This window comes from Hemiscyllium ocellatum, chromosome 7 (assembly GCF_020745735.1).
Source record: "Hemiscyllium ocellatum isolate sHemOce1 chromosome 7, sHemOce1.pat.X.cur, whole genome shotgun sequence".
NCBI classification, from domain to species: Eukaryota; Metazoa; Chordata; class Chondrichthyes; order Orectolobiformes; family Hemiscylliidae; genus Hemiscyllium; species Hemiscyllium ocellatum.
Genome location: NC_083407.1, coordinates 31,210,575 through 31,238,172, shown reverse-complemented (window position 1 = coordinate 31,238,172; position 27,598 = coordinate 31,210,575). Strand labels below are relative to the sequence as shown.

The 27,598-nt window shown below is 40.0% G+C and overlaps 1 protein-coding gene across 2 annotated transcripts in view; it reads right to left on the bottom strand.

The window, feature by feature from the left end:
- zeb2b (zinc finger E-box binding homeobox 2b) overlaps positions 1 to 27,598 on the bottom strand; it is a 151,223-nt gene that overhangs the window by 38,381 nt on the left and 85,244 nt on the right. For both annotated transcript variants that reach the window (XM_060827106.1, XM_060827107.1), the window contains exon 3: positions 9,414 to 9,671. In XM_060827106.1, coding sequence (XP_060683089.1) covers positions 9,414 to 9,671 — 258 coding nt within the window. The remainder of the gene's footprint in view (positions 1 to 9,413; positions 9,672 to 27,598) is intronic.

Genomic DNA, 27,598 nt, shown 5'->3' with positions numbered 1-27,598 from the left:
AAATTTGCAGCATCAAAAATTTTGAACAGCTTTTACATTCTATCCTTCTCTAACCCTCTACAGCATACTCTTAAACATAAATCTGATTTTCCAGGATTTTAATGTATTTTATAGGAAATATTACTTTGGTACATTCCCCCAGTAGGGGGAATAACAAATATTAGCTAAAGCTCTCTGGCTCACTGTTGTGACCAGTGCTCATAATATGTATAGTTGTGGATATTGGTTAGGAAAAGCTATAAATTTTTAGTGAACTAAGGTGCGTTGAGGGACTTAAGATATAGTTCACTCATGGTCTAACTGAATAGGGAGCAGATTCAAGAAACTGAATGACTGACTCATGCTTGATTTTCTGACAGTACTGATTGCCAAACTTCACAGGTTAACAGTTTTTGACTGATCTTATTCTAAATTCATTAATACTGAAGGGAAGTATTTGGCTTTGCTCTTTGAGCAGAGAGTTTGTCTGCTGCGAATGTATTTCTGGATTTTTGGGTGCATCATACACAACTTGCTACATGTCTGCCAGAAGTTCAAAAAAAATCACAGGATGACTCGTTGGAAGTTAACATTTCCTAGGCACTAGTGCAATTGTCAAAATGTCATACATCCGAACGTTATTGTCCTGATCAGTGATGCCATGAAGAAAGACATGGAGCCTGGATGGCTGAAGTTGTTAGCTTTCTGACATGGTGAAAATGACAGAAGTGACTTTTCAGGCAGCCTGCCTTCAGACTTGACTGCTTCCACAATTCTTCAAGGGATCAACTGCCTTGACCTCTAATCCAGCCTCCCAGATTGGAAAACAGATGTACAAGCAGCCATTTTGTCACCCGTTCTGTTGTCTAATCTAGCCCCTAGCCTCTGGTCCAAATGTCAGAGGTACAGGCAACCATTTATAAAGGTCAAATTCATGGAACCAAGATTTCTCTCACCACTGCACACTTGAGGCAGGAGCAATAAAACCAGGTTGATATCTTACTGCAGATGCTGAAATCTGCATTGAAAACAACTAATACTGGAAATCACAGCAGGTCAGACAGCATTCATGGAGGGAGAGGAAGCTCGTATTTTGAGTCTAGACAACTCTTCTTCTGTGCCCTGGTAAAACTTCTGAACTCAGATGTAATTTGCCTATATTTCTGTCACAGCTACTTGAGGAGCAGAACAATACAGTAAGCTGCCTGAACCATTGGTCCATTCAGTCTGAACTGTATTCCCCAAGTCCTCCTTCATGACTGGAAGTGTAGTGGACAGCAAAGAAGGTTACCTCAGATTACGACAGGATCTTGATCAGATGGGCCAATGGGCTGAGATGTGGCAGATGGAGTTTAATTCAGATAAATGCGAGGTGCTGCATTTTGGGAAAATAAATCTTAGCAGGACTTATACACTTCATGGTAAGGTCCTAGGGAGTGTTGCTGAACAAAGAGACCTTGGAGTGCAGGTTCATAGCTCCTTGAAAGTGGAGTCGCATTAGATAGGATAGTGAAGGCGGTGTTTGGTATTCTTTCCTTTATTGGTCAGAGTATTGAGTACATGAGTTGGGAGGTCATGTTGCGGCTAGGCCACTGTTGGAATATTACATGCAATTCTGGTCTCCTTCCTATCGGAAAGATGTTGTGAAACTTGAAAGGGTTCAGAAAAGATTTACAAGGAAGTTGCCAGGGTTGGAGGATTTGAGCTGTAGGGAGAGGCTAAACAGGCTGGGACTATTTTCCCTGGAGTGTCGGTGGTTGAGGGGTGACCTTATAGAGGTTTACAAAATCATGAGGGGCATGGATAGGATAAATAGACAAAGTCTTTTCCCTGGGTTCGGTGAGGGCAGAACTAGAGGGCATAGGTTTAGGGTGAGAGGGGAAGGATATAAACGAGACCTAAGGGAAAACGTTTTCACACAGAGAGTAGTATGTGTATGGAATGAGCTGTCAGAGTAAGTGGTGGAGGCTGGTACAATTGCAACATTTAAAAGGCATTTGGATGGATATATGAATAGGAAGGGTTTGGAGGGATATTGGCCGGGTACTGACAGGTGGGACTAGATTGGGTTGGGATATCTGGTTGGCATGGACAGGTTGGACTGAAGGTTCTGTTTCCATGTTGTAGTCTCTATGACTCTATGACTGATGTATGTGTTCTCAGGCCTTACCAGCTATTCATTTTTAAAGTGGTTTTGAAATATCCCAGAGGTCACCTACTTCTCTTTCTTAGGTGGTCAGTGATGCAAATGCCATTTGATAATTTGCTTTACACCCTGACTTTTTGCTTCAGATGGATGTGGTCATATTCTTTTGGAGAATTCATCCAGAAACTGCAATGACGTGTGCAAACTCATGAACATTCTTCAAATAGTGATCCAAAGTCAAACACAGCATAGGCTGGAACACAGATTTAGAATTGTCTTTAACTTTTACTATCTTCAGTCCCTGTTTTGATGACAGAGCTAAGTTACCAAAAATCAAGAATATCTTTCATCTTAGATTGCAAGTTTTGTTTATTCCTGTTTTTTTGCAAATGGTGATTTCTGGGTTTACAATCCGAAGAGGCCATCTCCTAGACTTCATATACTTTCTGTCACCAGGCTATTTGACCGGGAATTTGATGGCCACTAGCGGGTGGAGAAGAAGTATGATTGACAATTACAAAAGTTGACTGGTAGAGCTGTGGAGAAGGTTATAGAGTCATCAAGATGTACAGCACAGAAACAGATGCTTCTATCCAACCTGTCCGTGCTGACCAGATATCCTAACGTAATCTAGTCCAACTTTCCAGTATTTGGCCCATATCCCTCTTAACCCTTTCTATTCATATACCCATCCTTTTAAATGCAGTAATTGTACCAGCCTCCACCACTTCCTCTGGCAGCTCATTCCATATACGCACCATTCTCTGTGTGAAAAAGTTGTCCCTTAGGTCCCTTTATTATCTTTCCCCTCTCACCCTAAACCTATATCCTCTAGTTCTACACTCCCCCATCCCAGGGAAATGGTGTCCATTTAACCTATCCATGCCCCTCATGATTTTATAAACCTCTGTAAAGTCACCCCTCAGCCTCCGACGTTCCAGGGAAAACAGTCCCAGCCTATTCAGCCTCTCTCTCTAGCTCAAATCTTCCAACCCTGCCAAAATTCTTGTAAATCTTTTCTGAACCCTTTCACGTATCACAACATCCTTTCATTAGGAAGAAGACCATAATTGCATTCAATATTCCACAAGTGGCCTAATCCATGTCCTGTACAGTCACAACATGACCTCCCAACTCCTGTACTCAATACTCTGATCAATAAAGGAAAGCGTACCAAACACCTTCTTCACTAACCTGTCCACTGTGTCTCCACTTTCAAGGAGCTTTGAACCTGCACTCCAAGGTCTCTTTGTTCAGCAACACTCCCCCGGATCTTACCATTAAGTGTACAAGTCCTACTAAGATTTGCTTTACCAAAATGCAACACCTTGCATTTATCTAAATAAAACTCCATCTGCCACTCCTCAGCCCATTAGCTCATCTGATCAAGATCCTGTCGTAATCTGAGGTAACCTTCTTTGCTGTCCACTACACTTCCAATTTTGGTGTCACCTGAAAACTTACTAACTATATATCTTAAACTCACATCCAAATCATTGATATACATGACGAGATGTAGTGGACCCAGCACCAATCCTTGTGGCACACCACTGGTCACAGGCCCCCAGTCTGAAAAACAACCCTCCACCACCCCCCTCTGTCTTCCACCTTTGAGCCAGTTCTGTAACCAAAAGGCTACTTCTCCCTGTATTCCATGAGATCTAACCTTGCTACCCAATCTCCCATGAGAAACATTGTTGAACGTCTTACTGAAGTCCATACAGATCACATCTACCACTCTACCTTATCAATGCTTTGTTACTTCTTCAAAAAACTCAATCAAGTTTGTGAGACATGATTTCCCATGCACAAAGCCATGCTGACTATCCCTAATCAGTCTTTGACTTTCCAAATACATGTAAATCGTTGTCCCTCAGGATTTACTCCAACAACTTGCCAACCAGCGATGTCAGGCTCACTGGTCCATAGTTCCCTGGCTTTTCTTTACCACTTTCCTTAAATAGTGTCACCACTGTACATCGATAATATACTTCCTCTTCAACTTGACTGGAGGGCAGTCAAAGAGTGGCTCTAAAGGTGAGCTGGGCCACAGGCAGGTAAGACTTGAGGTGTGGTGTCAAGGTTGGGGATGATGGAGGGGGACAAGTTTCAAGAATGTAGTGTCCCAAGCGAATTATCATACTCACAAAAAATTAGATTAAAAAAAGCATGAGGATCATATTTTGAAATCACCACTGGGACAAATGGACCAAGTTGCAACCCAAATTTCAAAAATATAGAGAAAGATGAGATACATTAAATAAATAAAGAGCTAGTGGAACAATGTCAAAACGAGTGATAATGGGAACAGCAAAGAAACAAAAGCTGTGTCTAGAAGAGGTGTGAATGTCAGCCTGATGAACAGCTACCATCCCAAAACAAAAAGAAAAAAATGTAAGCAAAACTAAAACCAGCAAAGAGAAACAAAATGTTGGTGAGATTATGATATGAAATTAAACTCAGTGTTGAATCCAGGTGGCTGCAAACCCTAATAGGATTCCCCTACCTTATTTTGAAAAGAGAGATCAAAATGAAAGCACCCGGCTGACCAATGAACATTGAAATAGTCTACCATCTACAGTCAGACACTCTGAGCACCTATCACAAGGTCCCTATCATTCAGGCATTTTGGCCAACAGAATGCTCCTGGTCTTGGATCTTCCTTGTTAATCAGTTCCTTTTTCACATTTTATTATTGTGTATTGTTCTGTGCTTATTGTTGTCGTGGTTTTGATCTGTTGTTCATTATAAAACATGATCAGAATTACCTGAAGCCTCAACACCAAATGGTAATTTTACACGTACCATTAAGTGGTGACAGTTCAACAATGGTCAAAGTAATAAGGGGTTCAGGTAGGGCAAAATCACAATGCAATACATAGGACAAAATCATGGCTAGTGGAAACTTACACATGAACCCAAAAAACTAAATACTGAAATGCCTGGAAATTTAAATTGAAACAGAAAAGCCGGAAATACTCGACCAGTTGGCAGTATCTTCAGAGAAAGAAACAGTTAACGTTGCAGGTTGATGACCTCATCAAAACTGTGAAAATTAGAAATGTAATCATTTTAAGCAAATGAAAAAGGGAAGGGTAGGGAAAGAACAATAAGTCCTGTGAAAGACAGGCAGATTAAGTGACAAAGGAGCAAGGCCAAAGGGAGCGATAACGGGACAAGTGAGGGAACAAAAGATGTTTCTGGAGGAGGTGTGAATGTCAGAATAGTGAACAGCTGCCGTCCAAAATCAAAAGCAAGACAGAAACGAGAATAAAACTGAAACCTGTAAAGAGAAAGGAAATAAAATGGGGGTGAGATTTTAGCCTGAAACTTTTCAACTCGTGTGTTGAGTCTGGCAGATTGCAAAGTGCTTAATCAAAAGATTAGGTGCTGTTCCTCAAGCTTAGTATGAGATTCATTTGAAGGCCAAGGACAGAAAGGTCAGTATAAGGGCAAAGTGGATCATCTTGTACTCACCTTGGCTTCATCCCCTTATGTAGCGAACCAGCCAAACATAGTTGTGAGTTCGTACAAGTTAATTTAAATCACAAACCACATCAGAGCAAATTTTGTTTTATTATTATTCCCTTGTGGGTTATAAGCATCTCTCACAGGCCAGCATATATTGCCGTCGCTAGCTACCTCTGAGAAGGTGGTGTTGAGCTGCCTTCTTGAACTGCTGCAGTCCACCTATGTAGGTTGACCCCCAATACCCCTAAGGAGGGAATTCCAGGATTTTGCCCCAGTGACAGTGAATGAACAGTGATATCTTTCCAAATCAGGATGGTGAGTGGCTTGGAAGGGAGCTTGCATGTTATGGTGTTTCCGTGTATCTGTTGCACTTGTCCTTCCAGATGCAAATGATGGTGGTCTTGGTGATTCAAGTTGTTAATTCTAGATATGGTGCAAATCAAATGGGCTGCTTTGTTTGGATGGTGTTAAGCTTCTTGAGTGTTGTTGAAGCTGCACTCATCCAGGCAAGTGAGAGTGTTGCACACACTCCTGACCTGTGCCTTGCAGATTTTGGACAAATAATGTGGGGATCAGGACGTGAGTTACTTGTTGCAATATTCTTAGCCTCTGATCTGCTCTTGTAGGCACTGTGTTTATATGGCAACTCCAGTTGAATTTCTGGTCAATAGTAACCCCCAAATTGTTGGTAGTAAGGAATGCTATCTAATCATGGTGATTGATATCACATAGCTATGACTATCACCATGTTGGATGTACAGTGTTTTTAAAGTACTGAGTCTTGTTATTTATGGAGTCAGGATTTTGCATGGCACATCACGTTCAAGATGCAAAGTTTGCATTCACTTACTATGTTTATGATTTTTTCCCAAATGTATGCTCCTCAGCCTGAAACCCCATAGACAGTTATCTCAGTTAACCCAGCATGATACAACACGCGCGCACACACACAGACACACACGCGGATCCACTGGTCTAATCCCTGGTTTCTCTCAACACTCTGCCATCCTGTTAACCTGTAGTGGAAGGAGAAAAATGGAAGAGGACAGAGAAAGTGCAAAGTATGAGAGAGAGAGTGCAGAGGTAGAGAGAAAGATAGTCAAGAGAAAGACCGAAAAATGTCAGGGCAAACCTGCCAAGCAGAAAAACAGCAAGTCAAAGACATGATTTCTGCCCTTCAGGACAGGAGGTTCCACTTCACAGAGCTGCCAGACAATCAGAGACCAACAGCTCTCTAGTACCAGCCGCACCATTACTAGTGGTGGCTACAGGTGGTACTGCACTCAGGGCTTGAAGAAGCATTTAGATTAGATTCCCTACAGTGTGGAAATAGGCCCTTCGGCCCAGCACGTCCACACCAACCCTCCAAACAGCAGCCCACCCAGACCCATTCCAGTACATTTACCCCTGACTAAACGCATCTAACACTACGGGCAATTTAGCATGGCCAATTCATCTGACCTGCACATCTTTGGACTGTGGGAGGAAACCGGAGCACCCAGAGGAAACCCATGCAGACATGGGGAGACTGTGCAAACTCCACACAGGCAGTTGCCCGAGGTGGGAATTGAACCCAGGTCCCTGGCGCTGTGAGGCAGCAGTGCTAACCACTGAGCCCTGTGCCATACTTGATCAACTTTGTAAATGTTTTGAGCTTGAGCCAAGCCCAAGACAGAGGGTATGAAGGCCCGGGTTTTGAGAAAACTATAGAAAGAACAGGACAGCAATACACTATATTTCATTCATTCATGGGATGAGGGAATTGCAGCCTAGGCAGGTATTTATTGCCCAACCTTAATGCTCAGAGGGCAGTTAAGAGTCAACCACATTGCTATAAGTCTGGAGTCACATGTAGGCCAGGCCAAGTAAGGGCATCAGTTTCCTTCCCTAAAGGACATTAGTGAACCAGATGGGAATTTTAAACAATCAACAATCGTCATCTGTCGACTCTTAATTCCAGATTTCTTTTATTGAATTCACCATCTGTTATGGTAGGATTCAAACCCAGGTCCCTAGAACACTACCTGGGTCCCTGAATTAATAGACCAGTGAAAATACCACAAGGCCACAACCTCCCCTATGCATGGCTCTTCATTAAGGAGGAATTCCCTTACACAGCAGACAGAATAGGGAAATCTAGAGAGCTGGCTGCTTACCTTGGGACCCTCCTACCTCTGGTCAAATCCAGCAGCTTCTTAATCAGAGGGCACTAACTGCCCATTCAAGGACCTCAATTATTCCATTGGCAAGAAAACACTATCACTGGCAAAACTGTGGTGGGAACATGAGCAGACAGATGGCTGACAGACTGCCAACTTGACATGTCCCAACCATCGAACCTGCCATTATGGCATAGAGAACTTATATTTTAGGCTAAGGACTTCCCAGCTGCTACTTGACGTGCCCCAACCATCGAACCTGCCATTGTGGCATGGAGAACTTATATTTTAGGCTAAGGACTTCCCAGCAATTTTTGAAACACTGGCTAAGTAATCTCTTTTATATGTACACTCTTAGGCAAATGTATTCCCAAGCCAGTCTTTGAATACTTCTTAAAGATGTATTATCTCTGATCACAGCCTGTAAAAACAATCAAACCTTTTTTCTTAAACACCAATTTTACCACTGAACCTTGATGATACCAACTGGAGCTCAGGCGGATTTGTAGAATCAGAGAGTGTAAGGAAATGTAAGTAACAGATAGTTGTCAACATAAGGTGTTACAATGTCTGTCAGTTATGTTCATTCTCACTGACTTTGGTCTTGCACTAAGTCTCAGCGATTGCTCCGGATGGCACCTTTGCAAACGTCATCTGTATTTCCCAATTCCAAAAGCCAAAACAGAAAAACGGAAACAAAGAAAAATAATTCAATTGAATAATAATTCTTTGCAGCTGTTTGATCTGTAAAAGAATACGGCTGCTTCAAAGGCTCTTAAGCGTCTGGATGTTTTCTTGCATTCCTATACTTGTTTTCTATCCTGTATATGACAAACTCACTAAAAAAAAACTGTTATTTGAATGCTTTGATGAGGTACTGCAGCTTCAAATTCAGCATTTAGCAAATAAATGGACCAACAAATTAAGTGAATTTCAAGTAAATTCTAAGAGAATGTATTACTCTACATTTCACATTAGATGACTCTCCCCCACAGTAGGATCATGAGTATGACATTCCATGGTTGCAAAACTGCAGGTATTTAATAAACTAAATGTGTTCTTTTAACATTTGATATTAAAGTATGTTGATCTCAACATCACGGGATGGAATTGAAGTTTGTTTAAGATTTTTGTTTAAGCAAGCCTTAAGTGGAGGTGGCACTGACCTCCACTCTGCACCTCTCATTTGTAGATCTTCAATTGACAGGGATTACTGGCTGAAGAGTTTTTCATATCACTTCACAGAAACCAGGACTCAGTGTTAAACAAGATGGTAAAGTAATGTTGTTTTGCTTTAATTAAATAACAATAACTGCATCTGCACTACTTCCCAATGTTATTCTTTAATTAAACTCAACACATCAGGTAGGTACAAGATTCATAAAACTGACAGCAGAGCACTTTTATGAGTCTGACCTCTGGATTATAGAGATACATTTGGCTTTTGAAGGGTACCACCAAACTACATATGAAACAAAGGTTGAATCATGGCATAATGTGTAACATTTAGAATATAAAACATCTGTAGCACATTCTTCTGTCTAATCAGCAGGTTCTATTAGATAAATTAGAAGTAAGAATTTTGGGCATGGACAACCTTATGTACTTTAGTATTTCCAGAGTGCAGATCCAATAAACACTTCAGAAGTCAGACTTACCAGTACTATCTATTGAGACTGGTAGTGTCTCCCTGCTATGCCAGGTGCGTTCTGTGCCACAGTCCCTCTTTTCACTTTCCTCGTCCTCCCTTGGCAACAGTACTTGGTTTCCATGTGGGGAAGAATCGTGGTTGGGCATAGTCACTGGACTGGAATCTCTGTCCAGGGCATTAATAATACTGTCATCTTCTGCAATGTGAAGCTTGTCTTCGTCATCTGTTTCTGAACCCGTATCCACTACATTCTCATAGTTCAAAACTAAAAAAGAAAGGAATTAGAAGAATTATGGAGTTACAAAAATGTACGTGAAAACATTGTTTTCTGAAGTGAAGAGCTGAAGGTCAAGTGGCCAGAAAGCTGTACTGTTCCTGTACTTTCCAAATCTAGTCCAATCTCACTGTTCAAATTAATTTCTTTACTTCAGACATCATAACTGGCAGTCCACTTTCGAAATTTTCAGAAAACTTGCAAACTATGCCAAATAAGCTTCAAAACATGCATCATATGTCAGAATAGCTCAAGAACCAAATTAAGCCAGTCTATTTTGCAGCACAGACCTGATGCACTTGCACCAGTATTCCTTAAAATAGACAGTTTATAAATAAGTTCTTTGAACTGAATTGAAGGTGGCTGTTTCTGCATTAGCTTGTCTTCCTAGTCATTCAGCATGCATAGTAGTACATAAATTGTCCACTTTACCACTAGACAAGAAAGATTAGAGTAATAAACACAGGGACATTAGTTTAGCTAGAGAAACATACCATCAGTTACACATACACAGACACAACACTGCCAAAATCTGTTTAACCCAGCTATCAAGAAAAACAAACAGACAGACACACACAAATACACACGTAGAATTCAATCTAGATGATAGGGACATGGTGCACTTTTTAGGAAGGTTGGTACATTAAATGCTAATCTAGGCAGAGATGGGTCTGCCCCAGGATCGGATACCCCAAGGGTGGAAACCTGCCCACTGACAGACGCTCTTCACTGTTCAGCAGCATCACCAGGGAATAAGTGGCAGATGCTGGTAGTGCACCCACCCAAGCCCCAGGTCAACAAGGAACTCAGGCCATAGGCAAATGATACCAGAGGAGTTTGTGGGGTGGGGGTTGCAGGGAAGATGGAGAGTGAGTTGACAGCAACAGTAGAAGGGTAGGTCTCAGCAGCGTCATCCCCATCTTCTCATTGCCAGGTTCTTCTGGCAAATATTGAGTGTCTCTAAATGAGGGACACTTTCCCGGAAGCCTGCAGGCAACTTCAACAGGTATGCCATTCAGGCCTCCATCATGGTGAATCCTGACCTGTTATTGAATCAATACCAGCAGGAGTAGGATGAAGCATTTAGGTGGATATTAATGGTCTGCTCACAGGCCTCAGAAGGGCAAGAAGACCACGCACAAGCTTTGGTGGAAGCAAGAAGGTGGCAGGGATGCACCCACAACTCTCTCACATACGGTTTAATGGCCCCCTCCGTCACCTAACTCACCATGGAAGAAGACATTCAGTTCCACCCACACATACAGACGAACAGCTCAGTAATATGGACTCTAGCATCATGGGGAGAGGAAGGAAGAAAAACATCTCCAGCTAAACCTCAAACAGTTTCAGATTCATTTTGATTCATTTTGATTACTGTGTTCTTAATAAATAAATCCAGAAGTTTTATCAATTGAACAACTCAAATGGCTCTCGCCGGCTATCAAGATTGTACAGGAGTGGCAGGAATAGTATTGTACTTGTACCAGGTTTACAAGTCCCTTCGCATGAATTTGTGAAACATTGCAATCATTTCTATTTACAATTCTTGCTTTCCAAGCCTTCATATGTCTGCTTCCTTTCCTGCTTCTGGAAGTTTTGCTGCTTATTAATTTGTTAAGAAGTGTAACAAAAATAGTTTCTTATGCATATATATATATATATATAAAATATAAATGTTAGCCACGACAAAAAGATTACATTGCGCATATCTACTCATAATATGATCTTTGTATAATCCGCGGGCCTGCACTTGCCTTCCCAACAACTGCACAACAGGTGCAAATTAAAATGAAAACGACAGCGAAGTTGGGCAAACAGAAATGCTGACCTGGTTTGAATACCAATTGACGGGTGAAACAAAACCTTTTCAAAGAGGTGTGACCACAAGGGTTTAGGCAAGTTCAGGCTGGGTAATGCCCTTTGAAAATAAATGATTTTTTTTTAAAAAGGGAATATTCGTCTTCACTCTAGCTGTGTGGTCCAGATATACCTTGGCACAATTGACTGTGCCCTTCCTTTGCAACGGTAGTTTAACCATTTCTTAGCAACGTGCCGAAGATTCTTTATTGCACAAGGGTTCAAGGCTTCACTGGATATATTTGTCTCAGGCTACAACAAAAGGTCTGAGTCCTGGGAAGCTACCAACCCAGCCCCTAAAAACTGGTCTCTGGGTGCAAGAGAAATAAAGAGAGGTCTTGAAGGAGTGAATAAAATTATCTAAGGCTGGACAAGCATTAAAAGGCTTTTTATTCCATAAAAAACATGCCTTTTAAGGTCTTTTGCGTGTCCACAGCATTCTCTGTGAATAACACGTGAACATTCCGGGTGCAGTGTGATTCAAATATTTTAGAGAAAAGAAGATAAATGATTAATCACGAGCTACCACACTCACAAATATCAGCACAAGCTAAACAAGCAATGAAGTCATGTCTCAGAGTAGGGGCAGCAGCAGAACACATATCACCCTCAAAGAGTAACAATACTTTCCCAACCTGTAAAATCTGCATGACAGTAAATATTGTTCTTATCATAAATACCAATTTCAGTCCTGACAAGAATCTCTCCCCAGAGCAACAAGCTCAAAACCCAGCACCAGCGACCGTGACTCAGTCACTTACTCACTAAGACTGTGGGAAAGATGCAACAATAGTGCTTCATTGAACATTTGCATTTTATTGCACTGATAAGCTCTGCACCCTATCCAGGCAAGTACAAATGATACCGAAATTATTCTTTTTTTTACAAAAAAGCAGAAAGCAGTTTGGCATTCTATTCATTTCTGGTGTATATAACCTGAAGGCTATTTGTTTAATAACTTTTGTAAACCACCAGAATTTCAAATAAAGCAGTTTACATAAATGGGAAGTGATCTGCCTAGAAATGTTGCAAACTAAAACCAGTTTCCCTAATTGACAGAAATATCTACATTTCAGCTAAAATAACTATAGATAAGTATTCGGCTCATTTTCCCATTTCAAAATAGACCAAGATTTTAATCCTCCTTTTTATTTCTCTGATAAAAGCAAATCCTAGCTGGCCTTCCTCAGTTGCTATTATGACTTTGTTAAAGTATTGACTGTCTCTGATTCAAAGTGGGCCATTTTTACATGTGGCTCCTCCACATTTACCCAAGGGCCACCACAGAGGCTTTAGTCATCAAGCTGCAAATTGGCACCAGCACAGGGTATTACTTCAACCTACAAAGAAGTGGGTGCCTGAAGAATTCTCCAGAGTTATTTTGTAAACACTCAGAAAGAGAGAGAGAGAGAGAGAGAGAGAGAGAGATGTCCAATTGCTGGTATAGAATAAACAATGGCCCTTATTAGTCTCTGGACAATGTGAAATGCCTACCAAGTGAATAGCTGTGATGGACCCCAATGAAAATGCAAATATTTCACCAGAAATTCATGGAGGGGTTTCCTTTGTGGTCACCTTGTCTTCTGGTCACTTTAGTCAAGTCATACTTATCTGGACTTGCAGTAATCTAACTGGTTTTCCTTTGTACTCAAAGAGACAGCTTAATAATCTAACCTATGCAATTCCTGCTGGCATGGAGTGTTGTAATTACCAATATCCATCATTTAAATACTAATATTGAAACAGATTTCTGGTCAGAATGATTGACTGTAAAGGAGGGCAGTGAAACCAGCAATTCAAACTTTTTCAAATTTTTAACTGTTAACAAGTTTATGGTGACAAGTACTAAAGCTGATATTCTATTGATCTAGGTTAAAACAACAAAATGTATTAATATATTTCACGAAAATTAAAATAACAAGATTATAGGTTATAAACAGACTAAGGTCAAACCATCGTTATCAACTTTACTTTAGAAAAAAGAATAAAATCAGTAGATTTTTTAAAAAATGGCACACAAGTAAACTCTGGTTCTTCTCTGGCAGAAGAATTTAAAAATAAACTCTGTTCTTACATCACACTAAAATAAAAGTATGTAAACACATAAGTATGATTTTAGCTCAGTATACACTACAACAATGGTGTATTAACAAAGCCAATTATTTTATTTTCTCATTTTAATACACAACAGAGATGCTCTTAAAGGCAAGAAAATGTTTGTCTGAACCACTCCTTCCGCTCTGTTCACTGACGTATGATTTATATGAAATAAAACAAAGTAAATATATTTTTGAAGGTTGCTGTGCTTTTGTCCTGTATTTGTTTTTCACTTTCTAAACCATACAATATGATAAGATAAAATGTTTCAATGGGAACAGACTTACTGTGCACTTTAAGGCTGCAATGTTCCTGAAACATGTTTCTCAACTTCAGAAATTCAAGTTCAGCCGGCCAGACACCTACACTAACTAAATGGTTTCAGTAAAGTTGTTCAAACAAAAACTTGCTGCTTTTGCAGAAGGCTGGCTTGATAAAGCAGCCAATGCCACCTCAAAATAGATTTTTTTTCATGCAGATATGATCGTTTCAGAGCTACTTCTATAAAAGTTTGGGTCAAGATACTGAAATTTCAGTCTTTAAGAGTAATATGCCTGCACAACACTATTGTTTAATAAACTAATTTTCATTTGTTTGCAAATGTGCAACTCATATTAAACGTGGCATTGCATCACCAGCAATTGATATCATCATTATTGCAGAAATGACACACAACACTTCGCCCTCTGCAAACAAAGAGAGATTTGGAAAATCATTTTTCTCTTTACTTCACATAAAACTCATAGTCTTGTAAGATGTTATACACTCATTTGCTGCTTTGGTGAAAAGGTCCTGAATGTCAGATCTGAAGTCCTCCTTATCTTAGTACGACATAGAACGTACAGAACAGAAACAGGCTGTACAACCCAATTGGTCTATGACGGTGGTTACACTCCATATGTGCTTCCTCCCTCCCACCCATTTCATCTAACCAGATCTATCCTTCTATACTTCCTCTCAAATATTGATCCAATTATGACAAAGCTTGGTGAACAAAAAAGCGCAAGTTTAAAAGTTTGTTTAATTTTTTTTCTACCTCTGTATTTACACACAAGACAGAAGAAGTGAATGGATATGTCACAATTGCATCCTAATCCCCTCACCTCACCATCCCTTCCCAGATAACCACATTCTTTGGTATTTACCAGCTATAATCATCAATGAAATGTACACTGCTTTTAGCTTTCCTGTTGTGTTCTCTGAAACGTTCAGTAACTGAAGGAAAAACACTCTCATGATGACTCTGAAGTACCCTTAGGTTTTGAGCCTGGGATGCATGTACAATAAATGCAATTTTTGGGAGGGAATCAGTAAACTGCATTTGGATAGTTCATAAAATTTGCTTATTGGCAGAATATACTTAAAATTGCATCCTTTCTGTTAACTTATTCGTCAGTGAGGATTTCAGCTGACATTACATTGATTAATTTAGCCCCAACCTCCTCCCTCCAACACTTTCCTAATCAGTGCTCAGGAAAAGGCAGATAATTTAAACTAATATTTTGCATTGTTCTTCACGATTGATGAGACTGTAAAACTCCCAAAGTTATCAGATAAGCAAGATGCTAACGAGAGGAAAGATCTTTTAACAATTTTGATCACAAGGAACAAAGTACTTGAAAAACTAATGGGAATAGTGGTAGACAAGTCGTGAGGACCTGATGGCCTACATTCAAGAGTTTTAAAAGGAAGTAGCTATAGAGACAGTGAAGGTAGTGGTTGAAATATTCCAGAACTCACAGAATTTGAGGAGGATTGCAACAGATTGAAGACTGCTGAAGTGGCACTCGATTCATGAAGAAAGGGAAACAGGAAGCAGAAAGCAGAGGCAGCACAGTGGTTCAGTGGTTAGCATTGCTGGCTCACAGCACTAAGGACCCAGGTTCAATTCCAGCCTTAGGTGACTGACTGTGTGGAGGTTGCATATTCTCCCCATGTCTGTGTGGATTTTCTCCAGGTGTTCTGGATCCTCTCACAGTTTAAAGTTGTACAGTTTTGAACTGGCCATGCTAAATTGCCCATAATGTGCAAGCTAAGTGGATTAGCCATGGGAAATAAATGGTTATAGAGATAGAGTAGAGCGATGAGTCCGGGTGAGAGGGCCTTTGGAGGGTCAGTGTGGATTCGATGGGTCAAATGGCCTATTTCCACTTTGTAGGAATTCTATGATAATGAAAACAATATGGCAGTTAGCCTAACATCTGTCATTGGGAAAATACAAGAGTCCATTGTGATAGAAGAAATAGTAGGACATTTAGAAAGGTTTAATGCAACCAGAGTTAACATGGCTTTTGGAAGGGAAATTATTTTTGACAAATTTACAATAATTCTTTGAGAATATAACAAGGAGACTTGATAAGGTGGAACTGGTAGATGTGGTGTATTTGAATTTCTAGAGGACATTCAATAAAGTGGCACATAAATAAGTTATTTCACAAGAGAGGAGCTCACAGTACTGTGGTAATGGTTTCAGGATTGGTTAACAGGAGACAGACATGGTGATTTGTAGGCCTTTTTTCAGTTTGAAATGACGTAATTAGTGTAGTACCAACAGTATCAGTTTTAGGACCTAAATAATTTATTATCTATATCAATGAGCTGGAGAAGGGAAGAATGTAATATATTCAAATTTTATGATGATGCAAAAATAGGAGGGAGGGCATGTTGTGATGAGGAATACAAAGTCTGCAAGGGGATATAAATAAGTTGTGTGAGCAAGCAAAAACTTGACAGATGGAGCTTAATGTAGGAAAGCGTGAGACATGCATTTTTGTTGGAAAATTCAAAAGTCAGGTTCCTATTTAAATGGAGAGAGACTCCAAAAAGTACAGTATAAAGAGACATGGGTGATCTTTTGTATGAAACACACAAGAGTTGACACATGGGTACAGCAAGTAATTAAGAAGACAAATCAAATTTTGGCCTTCGTTGCTATGGGATTATGGTTTAAAAATAGGGAAGCTCTGTTCTGATTGGATATTGGTGAGACATTGGTGAGGCTTTTCCTGAAGTACTGTGTACTGTTTTGGTCCTCCTATTTAAGAAAGGATGTACTGGCATTGGAGGCAATTCAAAAGAAATTGTCTAGGCTGATTCCAGTTTAACAGGTTAGGCCTATCAGCGTTCAGATGAACAAGGGGTGATCTTACTGAAACACATTAGATTTTGAGTGGACTTGACAGGGTAGATTTTGAGAAGATGTTTACGTGAGTGGGGGAAATCTCAAAATGTCGGACATAGTTATAGAATAATGGGACATTGGTTTAAAAAAAAGATACACAAGGAATTTCTTCTTTCAGAGGGTAGTGAATGTCTGAAATTCTGTACCCCAGATATTTGTGGAGGCTAGATCACTGAAAGTATTTTGAGAGGAGGTAGATGGATTTTTGAAGTAACAAGGTTTGAGAGATATGACAAGCTAGAAGAAACTAGAAATTGAAGCCTGAAATGTTTCAATTTGACCTGTTGCTCTATCTATTAGCTGAGGTCAGTGCTCCCAAAAGTTACCAATGAAGCTAAGACAGTGTGAATGACAGATAACTCAGTTTGATACCATTCCCTTGGTGAGTTAGATGTTCATATATCGCTGCTATTATACTGTCACAATATCTAAGTAACTATAATGCACCTTGCCAAAGTACTTCAAAAACTTGCATAACATAGAGAACCATTTTGGTAAAATGCACACCTTCAAAATGGCCTAGGGCTTTCGAATAAAGGTGGTGTACAAATGACACCCTGGCTGAGCTGCAAGGTGAGTAAATTCAGCAGCCAATACAATGACGTTCACAGTCAGCAAAGACGTCATTGTGCCAAACTGTTTCCTGATTTGTGATCAAGCAAATTAGATGGCATGGGGCATCAAGTGTGAAGATAACACATTAATTGCAGGCTTGTAAATAGAGCTGGCAGCTGATTCAATTGTCTACGATTGAATGGAGTTTAAATAAATTTAACAAGGGTCAAAATGGAAGAAAAGTAAAAACAAAATGTTGTAAAGGTCTCATCTTCTTCAAAGTGTTAATCCTCCTGCCATTACAGCCTATGCAGAAATTCTTCCACCAGAAAAACCAGCAACATTAAATTATGATAAAAGCATATCCTCAAAATATTCTGTCTTTACTAAATACTAAAAGAACAGATTGAAGTTTTTACATCAAAGCCTGTCATACTTTTTTCTAAGTATTCCTATTCTCCTGTGTAGTTCTCAGTTGTATTCACTTGCACTCAGCACCATGCTTTATGCTCCCAAAGGGAACAGTACCTGAACCATTGAATCATCTACATTTCAAGACCTCAGTTAATCCTGGGCTTAATGTTGATTAATGTGCATGCAAATGGCATCAGGCAGCATTGGAACGAAAGATCACTTTCTAAAAAATGTATCAGTTGTAAAATTGCTTAAAGCTGACCAGCAAAACTCTCTGTAAAGCCGTTTCAATAAATTATCAATCAAATACAGAATACTAATAATGATTTATAGTCCAGCTAGCTCTTCAGAGCTCCTTTGTTTCCACTAAGGCATAAAACATTACATCCAAGAACAACAGTAATGAAAGTCACTCAGCCAGATTCGCCCTCAGCCTTTTCCTCAGTGAATCTCAACTTTCACTGAAACTTCCTTTACAAAATTGCTTATACAGAGGGTGACTAAAATCAGACCGTACCTTTAACTGAAGAAATGACAGCTTGATTTGCAAGGAAATGTCATACTGAAAAGAAGCCTTTATGATCCCATGCAACGATAGGCCTGAAACAAACACCTTCCATCAGCAGCAAAACAGCATTTTTTTTAAAATCCAAAGTTCACTTCTGGTTGGGGCAGCCTATACTCAAATGCCTTGTAATCCTCTCAGTTGAGAATCATATTTAGTTCTGGTGCTGGGAATTAGCAAGAGCCTTCTCTGTCTGGCACGGCTAATGGGCGGTGTGTTGCTTTCTAGTCCATCAGTTGCAGGGCATGTAAATGGTCACTCACCTCATTGGATGGAAGCAATTTGTCGTGCTTTCAAAAAGGGAGAGATTTGGAAGTATGTTAATCACCTGAATGGCTCAAAGGGGAGGTGTGCGCATTTGCAAATTGGAAATGAGGTCATTGTCTGTTAGGTTTCCAAGGGGCGTTGTGCACTGTTAAAGTGACAAAGATGCAGCTGACTATATCAGGCTCACCTAACGACCCACCAAACTGGGCAAGAAGTGACAGAAGTGAAAGGCACATAAGCAGACGCTTGATACATTACGAGGCCTGCTTTGTGGCAGGGAAAACAAGCACAAAAGCAGGAAATTCAGTGATGTGTAAATGGAACAATGAGAAGGGAGAAGTTCAACAATTTCTGTCAGGAGGCAGCAACTGAAGCTGGACTTTAATTGAATTAAAGTCCCATTATTTGTTCAATCCCAAGCAACAGGCTAGCAAAGCAAGGTTTGCTCAACTGTTCTGAGGTACCACCTTTCCTCACCCTGTAATAGTCAGCCATCTGTGCACACATCCACACATGTTCTATCTCACGACAATTGCACTGGGCCCCTATCAAGCAAGGACGCCAAAACACACACACACACAAAAGCTCTGCAGGCCTCCCTCAGGTCCAAAGAGCAGGGAAAAAAAACTCGTTGCTTGTCACACAGGTGAGCCAGCAACCACATCCTATCAGCCTTAACACGCATCAAGCAAAAGAAAGGTTAAAATTAGAAAATTCAATTTATTTGATAATTTCCCAGAATAATTAGAGTTAATATGGGTTAATTAATATGCAAATCTCTCAGCAGATGTTCTGCAGCAGGGCCCAAGCGTGAAAGCAGTCTGCCTTCCCCTACGTGATTTCGGCTGTCAGTTATTGGGCATAATTACTGTAACTAACCAAATACACACAAAACGTTGAGAATATAAAATTGTTACAGTTTCGCCTGTGTGCAAGCTGGTACTTTGCTGTCACAAAGGGGCCAATTTCTTTTTAGAAAATAAAGGTCTCTTTTTAGCTTCCTAGGGCTTTTAAAAAGGCAGTGACTAAATTAAGTATCTTATCTGCTCCCATGCATAATTTAATCAGTATTTTTGTTGAACTCCTCCTCTTGATACACTGGTGCAAACAGTGCAAAAGCTGGCAGATTTTGAACAGGTATCGAAAAGAAAGTATTTAAGAGGTGACCACGTGGGCAGGGTATATTCACAGCTCAAAAGCGACATTTACTATTAGCAAATTAGTTCATAGTTTTTCAAATTTGCTGCTGAAGATTCTCACTGTGAATTTATTTGCAAAGCAAATTAAATCACTTGTAAGCATTTATTATGCCACGCAAATGTATTTATTCTGTAAATACCAACAGCACTTTATTGGCCATCTAGTTATAATGAACAACACCAATTATTGCAAAAAAAAACCCTTGAAGAACCAAATGTTGTAACACCATGATTGACTGGATGGTGTATATTTCCATTAATGTAATTTATCTGATGGCCCCCTACACACATTTACAAAATAGTGAGAGAATGTTTTCCATCTTTTGCATGGTGACCAGTGGTCCTTTAATGTATTCTTCTAAAACGTCTAAAATTATAACATATCGAACCAATCTTGAAATGTTTCCATTGCTTACCAAATGTGCAATGTCATAAAGGCTTTTTATAGCACAATTTACACACTTATTAATTTCATCCATTTAAAATACACGTTAATTTTGTGCACACACCGAGTATTTTCTGGAAGCCTGACAAAAGTTTGCAAGTATTAGCCAGTTACCAGGGCAACACTGAACATCCTATTGAATTAAGGCCTGAACAGGGGGCAAAGCCCCCTCCCAAGAACTAATCAGGAGCCACCTGAAGGCCTCAATTAGTTTTTAGGGTAGTAGGCCACTCTCCATACTTTCTGACTGATGGGATTTCCATCTACCATCCTCCCATCTAATCAAATGGGTCCCACTTCTGAATGTGTCTCTAGCAGGATAAGCATACACCTCTACCAGGTCTTTTGACTCTGTAACATAATACATCAAGCACTGTACACTCATGCCATTTGATGCTTTAAAAGCTGCATCGTTGAAGATCCAGTTTGCAGGCATTGAACTCTGAGTAAAACATTGCCCCTTAGGGCCCTTTTATATCTTTCCTCTCTCACCTTAAACTATGCCTTCTAGTTGTGGACTCCCCCACCCCAGGGAAAAGATCTTGTTTATTTAACCTATCCATGCCCCTCATGATTTTCTAAACCTCTATAAGGTGACTCCTCAGTCACCAACATTCAAGGGAAAACAGTCCCAGCCAATTCAGCCTCTCCCAATTGTTCAATTTCTCCAAACCTGGCAACATCCTTGTAAATCTTTTCTGAACCCTTTCAAGTTTCATAACATCATTCCGTTAGGAAAGAGACCAGAATTGCAAACAATATTCCAAAAGTGGCCTAACCAATGTCCTGTACAGCCACAACATGACGTCCCAACTCCTGTTCTCAATACTCTGACCAATAAAGGAAAGCATACCAAACGCCTTCTTCACTATCCTTTCTATGAACCTGCACTTCAAGGTTTCTTTGTTCAGCAACACTCCCTAGGACCTTGCCATGAAGTGCATAAGTTCTGCTAAGATTTGCTTTCCCAAAATGCAGCATTTTGCATTTATCTAAATTAAACTCCATCTACCACTTAGCACATTGGCCCATCTGATCAAGATCCACTTGTACTCTGAGGTAGCCTTCTTTGCTGTCCACTACACCTCCAATTTTGGTGTCATCTGCAAACTTACTAACTATACCTCCTATGTTCACATGCAAATCATTTATATAAATGACGAAAAGCAGTGGACCCAGCACCAATCCTTTGTGGCACACCACTGGTCACAGGCCTCCAGTCTGAAAAGCAACCCTTCACTACCACCCTCTGTCTTCTATCTTTGAGCCAGTTCTGTATCCAAATGGCTAGTTCTTCCTGTATTCCATGAGATCTAACCTTGCTAACCAATCTCCCATGAGGGACTTTGTCAAATGCCTTACTAAAGTCCATATAGATCATGTATACTGCCCTGCCCTCATCAATCCTCTTTATTACTTCTTCAAAAAACTCAATCAAGTTTGTGAGACATGATTTCCCATGCACAAAGTCATGCTGACTATCCCTCATCAGTTCTTATGCTTCCGAATCCATGTACATTCTGTCCTCAGGATTCCCTCCATATAACTTGCCCACCACCGATGTCAGGCTCACTATTCTATGGTTCCCTGGCTTTACCTTAAAAAGTTAAATATCTTACTGGGTGCAAGCGTTCAGAATGACCACTTGAGCAAGATATTAAAAGCGGTTGATCTATGTAACACTTTAACAACTATAACATACAATGATATGGAACTTTAACAATAAAAGCATGGTCCACTGTGCTTCACAGGAGTATTATAAACAAAAAATTGACACTGAGACACATAAGGAAATATTAAATCAGATACTTAAAAGTTTGGTCAGAGAGTATGGAACATGGTGCTAACATGTCAAGTGAGGTTTTTAAAGCTGTGTATTGGAGCTTTTAATTGGTGTCTTAATGTGAGGGTAAAAATATAAACAGGTAAAGAAGGGATAAACAGGTAAGGATGTAGAGCCTAGGTAGTTGAAATTGTGCCAACAATGTTTCCATACTCAAAACTGAGGTGAGAACTAGAGGAGGGCTAATGTCTCAGAGACTGTGGAACTGGAGGAGAACACAGAGATCAGGAGGGGTGATGCCATGGAGAGATTTGAAACAAGGCTTTGAATTTCAAAATCAAAATAGGCCAAGTAGAATAAAATGGTAATAGATGTGTACAGAATAGCATAGATTTGTAATTGCCACCTGAATGTAACATTGACATACCAAATAAAGTGTCTATTATAGAAATTGGCCCATTTTCACTTCTGTTGAAAATGAAGGAAATGGAAATTGGGAGGTTTCTGTAAAAGCTGATTTGTAATACTACTTTTACATCTGGGTGGCGAATTGAATGTGTACCATTTTTTTCAGACTTTCCATTGGGATCCATTGTTAAAAAGAATCCACAATACCTTTCTAAGCACCAGAAAACGTTACCCTTAAATGTGTGGTTAAATTGAGTAGAGTAAGACTTTGAAGAAATATGTTTACATTTGGGAATATAATGTCTGAGAAGGCTTTCTTATAAACTCTGTAGCAAATAAATACTTAGCCACCTTTGGAAAGTGAACCATTAGAACGGCCCAGGATCTGCTGAAGTGGCCAATACCTTTTAGTTACAGCTTTACTTGAAATAATATATTACCACCCAAAGCACCAATTAATATGTTCAATCCCTGCACACCAAAACACAAAGCTGGATATCATATGCCCCTGTCATGAATATTTTCATAGGTTGGTTATCCAGCTTTCCACCTCCCTGCCTATGTCCAAGTTCACCACCACAACATGGAGGTTGGATGGGTGCCGGAACTAGCAGCCCACCCACCATATGTATATAAATAAAGGATTAATTCGGCTTGTTAAAGCTCAACTGTCATGATAATACTCTGGCCACATCAATATAGAGCTGACTTGAGTAACCCAATAGAGTGGGCAGCACACATGAAGAAAGGCAGGAAGAAAGAGAGGCAACTTATTCATAGGGTGGGCTGTGTGTATCAGAGCAACACCAGCCTTTCCTGAGATGAAACTAACCTAATCTTTCTTACAGATCCAGGCCCACCCCTTTTGCCCCAAAGCTCTCAGTTTCCACTTCTTTGCTAAGTCAGTGAAAGCTAAAATCCTCTGCAGGTCTCTTCCTGCTGGCTTGGGTATGCCAAGCTTTAGTGTTGGCAAGTATGATGGAGCTTACTCCAAAGTGAAGAATAAATCATTAGCCAATTGAACCCACCCACAACATATTATGCCTTTGTGGCAAGTTTCCAGTAGTCATGTAGACTACCAACAGCCTTACTTTCCATGGAAACAAGTTGTCTGCACTACCCTCAAAGCATGCTCAACTCCTTTCCCCTTCCACAGTTAGCATCTAACCAAGATTGCTTTGACTGCACCTTCCAACCCCACCACCTCTGCCACCTGAGGGGGCAAGGGTTACAGAAACTTGGGAACATCATCCCTCCACATTTGCAAGTTCTCCCCCAAAAGCCACACATCATCCAGATTTGGAGATATTTTCTGCTTTTTCACTATCATTGGATGAAAATCCTGGAACACTATTTCTAACAGCACCATGTGGAAGTTCCTATATGACATTAAATGCAGAAGTTCAAAAAGATGGCTCAGTATCACCTTCACAAAGAAAATCTGGGATGGTTAAAAATGCGAACCTTGTCATTGATGCCTACATTTTATGAACGATTTTTTTAACAGGTATTACCATTAATTCTGCTAATGTTTTGCTCATATTGGCAATGCTCTTTGCTGATCTGAGAGTCACTCTTGGTGCAAAAAAGCGTTTTTCTCATTTCCAGTGAGATCACCCTGTGAGTGTAGAACTTGTTCCCACTGATATGGGACAACTCTATCTGCTAACTAGAGGCTGCTCTTGTTTGTTAAAATGGGAGCAACCTTCTTGGCAATGTCTGTCATGCTCTTTGCCAACTTGTGACTCTTCTTTCTGCTACATAGAATTAGAACTCCAGGGCAGTTTGCAATTTAGATTTCATCCAAGCCCATGATCAAAATCAAACATTAAAATATGCTGGATGAAATACATAAGGAGACTGCCTAGCCCCAGATTATCTTGCCTATGGGTTTCCATTTACTACAAATACTAAAAATATAAGAAATCACTGGCTTACAAATACCATTTTAATCATAAGGTGCTATCTCCTGGAATTTTATGATGTCAGTCACAAAGAAGGCATTGTCTGTAAACTTTTATGATCTTATCTGCATTTCCATGGACTTTCTCATCAGGTACAACTCACTATTGAGGAGTGTGGGATCAGCCAGCTTACCTTATGCAATATACCTCATATTAGACACAATGTCAACTATTTATTCCCTCAACAGGAATTTTTTTTTTATTCATTCACCAGATGTGGGCATTACTAGATAAGTCAGCATTTATAATCTATTATTATTTGTCTTTGAGAAGGTGGTATTGAAATATATATTTAAATCACTGCTGCCCATAGTGCTGTGAGAAGAGGGGTTCCAGGATTTTGACCCAGCAACAATAAAGGAGAGTGATAAACTTCCAAGTCAGGATGACACGTGGCTTAGAGGGAAACACACAAGTAGTCATATTCCCATGCATCTGCTGTCCTTATCCTTCAAGGTGATGGAGGTGGAAGCTACTGTCAAAGGAACGTTGGTGACTCACTGCAGTGCATCTTGTTGACAGTACATACTATTGTCAGTGTGCACCAGTGGTGGAGAGAGTGAGTGTTAAAGGTGTTAAATGGGGTGCCAATCAAATGGGCTTTTTTATCCTGGAAATATTAAATAACAAAGGCAGTCAAGCAAATGTTTAGAACATTTTTTTGCAAAAAAGGCAAAATGGCAGCCATCATAACATTGAAAAATACAACATGTATTTTTTTTGAGATCTATTAATCTACTCAACCTGAAACCAAAACACTAAAGATCTGAAGTCCATTTTCTGCTGTGGGAATTGTTACAATACCTCTCCTCTGCCCCTTGATTTCATTTCAGTAATCCATGTATGATGTCAAGTGTCAAGTTAGTCGGTTGAACTTAATTCAAGCAAAGTATCTAATACCAATGAGTAGATTCACTGAAATTAAATGCTGTGCTATTTAGGGAGAAGCCACTGCAAAGTTGACTTTTTAATGTTATTGGTCTGTTCTCTTTAAAGTAAAAATATTTTTCTTTGCCTGCAAATTTGGGTAAAACAGAGGGAAAGCTTGCTTTCAAGTCTATTTCTGACTTAATAGCTTACATCTAAATTCTACCTATCTTTTCACAACTTTGTAGTCTTTCTCACAAATAGTCACAATGAACATCTTTTCTCCCTTGCCCAAATGATTACACAGCACTCTTTAACATTTGACCAAAATAAAAGAGTGAACATTTACTTACCGTAGACCTGTGGAAATCTGACAGAAAGAATTTAATTGTTCAAAAGTCAAAAAACTTCCTGTGCGTTTTCTCTGAAGCCTGGTCTCTTCCACTACTTGGTTTCAAATCTCTTTCTTTTTCATTTCAGCTGTTCCGGGAGGCCTATATGGCCCAATGCCACCAGCAGCCTGCTAAACCCTATCTCTCAGGTACTGGAATCTGCTGATGCAGACAGAAAGCTGGTGCTCATCAGCTAAATACAGGGTGTGGCAACAGCCAGGCAGATAGTCACACTGTACTGCTATCAGCTTCCTTTCTCTTGCACAAGAGACCTCACTTTTCTCACAAGTGTAAAACAGTCAACATTTGGCACTAGAAACCCCCTTCCCCTTCATTTCCTAAGGTATGAAATGTACTGATGCTTCCAACTCACTGTTTTGGCATGAGAGAACAAATAAATGTAGTGATGTGTTCAGGGTGTGTTCTACCTTGCAAGAGGATGGTTGGATTATCAAACAGAGATAAAGATTGAGGAAAGCAAGTCTATGTTATTCCTAAACTGGCCCTCTTATATCAGTACACTGATCAGGGGGAGAGAGAGAGAAAAGGAGAGCCAAGAAGTGTGCTTAACATAGCAAGAAACTCACTTGTGACAAAGCAGTAAAAGTTCCATAGGATATCATGAACAGACCTTTTTCATTTGGAGTCCTCTATGGTGAGCACAGCAAAAATAAGATAACTTAAATGTTTCAATTATTCATTTATAGCATCCCATAAATGCACTACCTTGCATAACTTTAACCTCATGCCTCAGATTCACTTGCTAAATATATATTTAGTAAAGACTAATTTATATGCTAACACATCAAGCATATGTTGAACACTGTTTCAACACAACACAGTTCTACACAGCTTGAGTTATAAGTAAAGAATGTTTCAAACAGTAATTTAATAGCAGTTGCTTCCTTTTCCATGTAAACTAAATGAGAATTGAAGGACTGGAAGTTTTGCTTTTGCTGGTCTTTAGATTGCTACAAAAAAATCTGTAATACAATACCTAATTAAAATTCTGAACGCTCCCAGCATTTTGTTCCCACAGATTCCATTTACCTTCCTGGATATGTTAGAATATCAGAGACTTGGAGCTGGAAAACAATCTGAATTATTCAATGTTGTTTTGCATTCCTTTTGGTAACTACTTAATGACGCTTCTTGATTTGACCATATTGTGTTCATACATCCACTTTACTGATATCGAAAGCCTGTGGGGACCACAATTTTCATGTTGTCCAAAATTCGTTAAGAATTACTACATAATAGATATCTCGAGATAATCACTTTTTTGTAGAAGTCACTACAAAAGGTCAACCTAGTTTTCAAATTGCCACTTACTAATGACTGGCAACCAGCGAAGCAGATTGGATGGCTTACACCATGGCAATAACTGTACAACTGCATTTCTACATGATCCTACGGGATTGCTTCAAATGACATAACTGCAATGAGTTAAAATTGCACTTCTGTTTTAATTAGCATAAAACAGCAATATTTGTAAAAACATACTGCTCTGTCTCCTGCCAAGGGTTAGTGCACCCATTCACTTGAGGGCCTTCCTTTGACTTCAAGAATCGGATATTTTACAGGGAACCAGCCCAGCACGGTGGCACAGTGGCACAGTGGTTAGCACTGCTGCCTCACAGCACCAGAGACCCGGGTTCAATTCCCAACTCAGGCGACTGACTGTGTGGAGTTTGCACTTTCTCCCCGTGTCTGCGTGGGTTTCCTCCGGGTGCTCCGGTTTCCTCCCACAGTCACAAAGATGTGCGGGTCAGGTGAATTGGCCATGCTAAATTGCCCGTAGTGTTAGGTAAGGGGTAAATGTAAGGGTATGGGTGGGTTGCGCTTCGGCGGGTCGGTGTGGACTTGTTGGGCCGAAGGGCCTGTTTCCACACTGTAAGTCTAAGTCTAAGTCTAAGTCAATCTC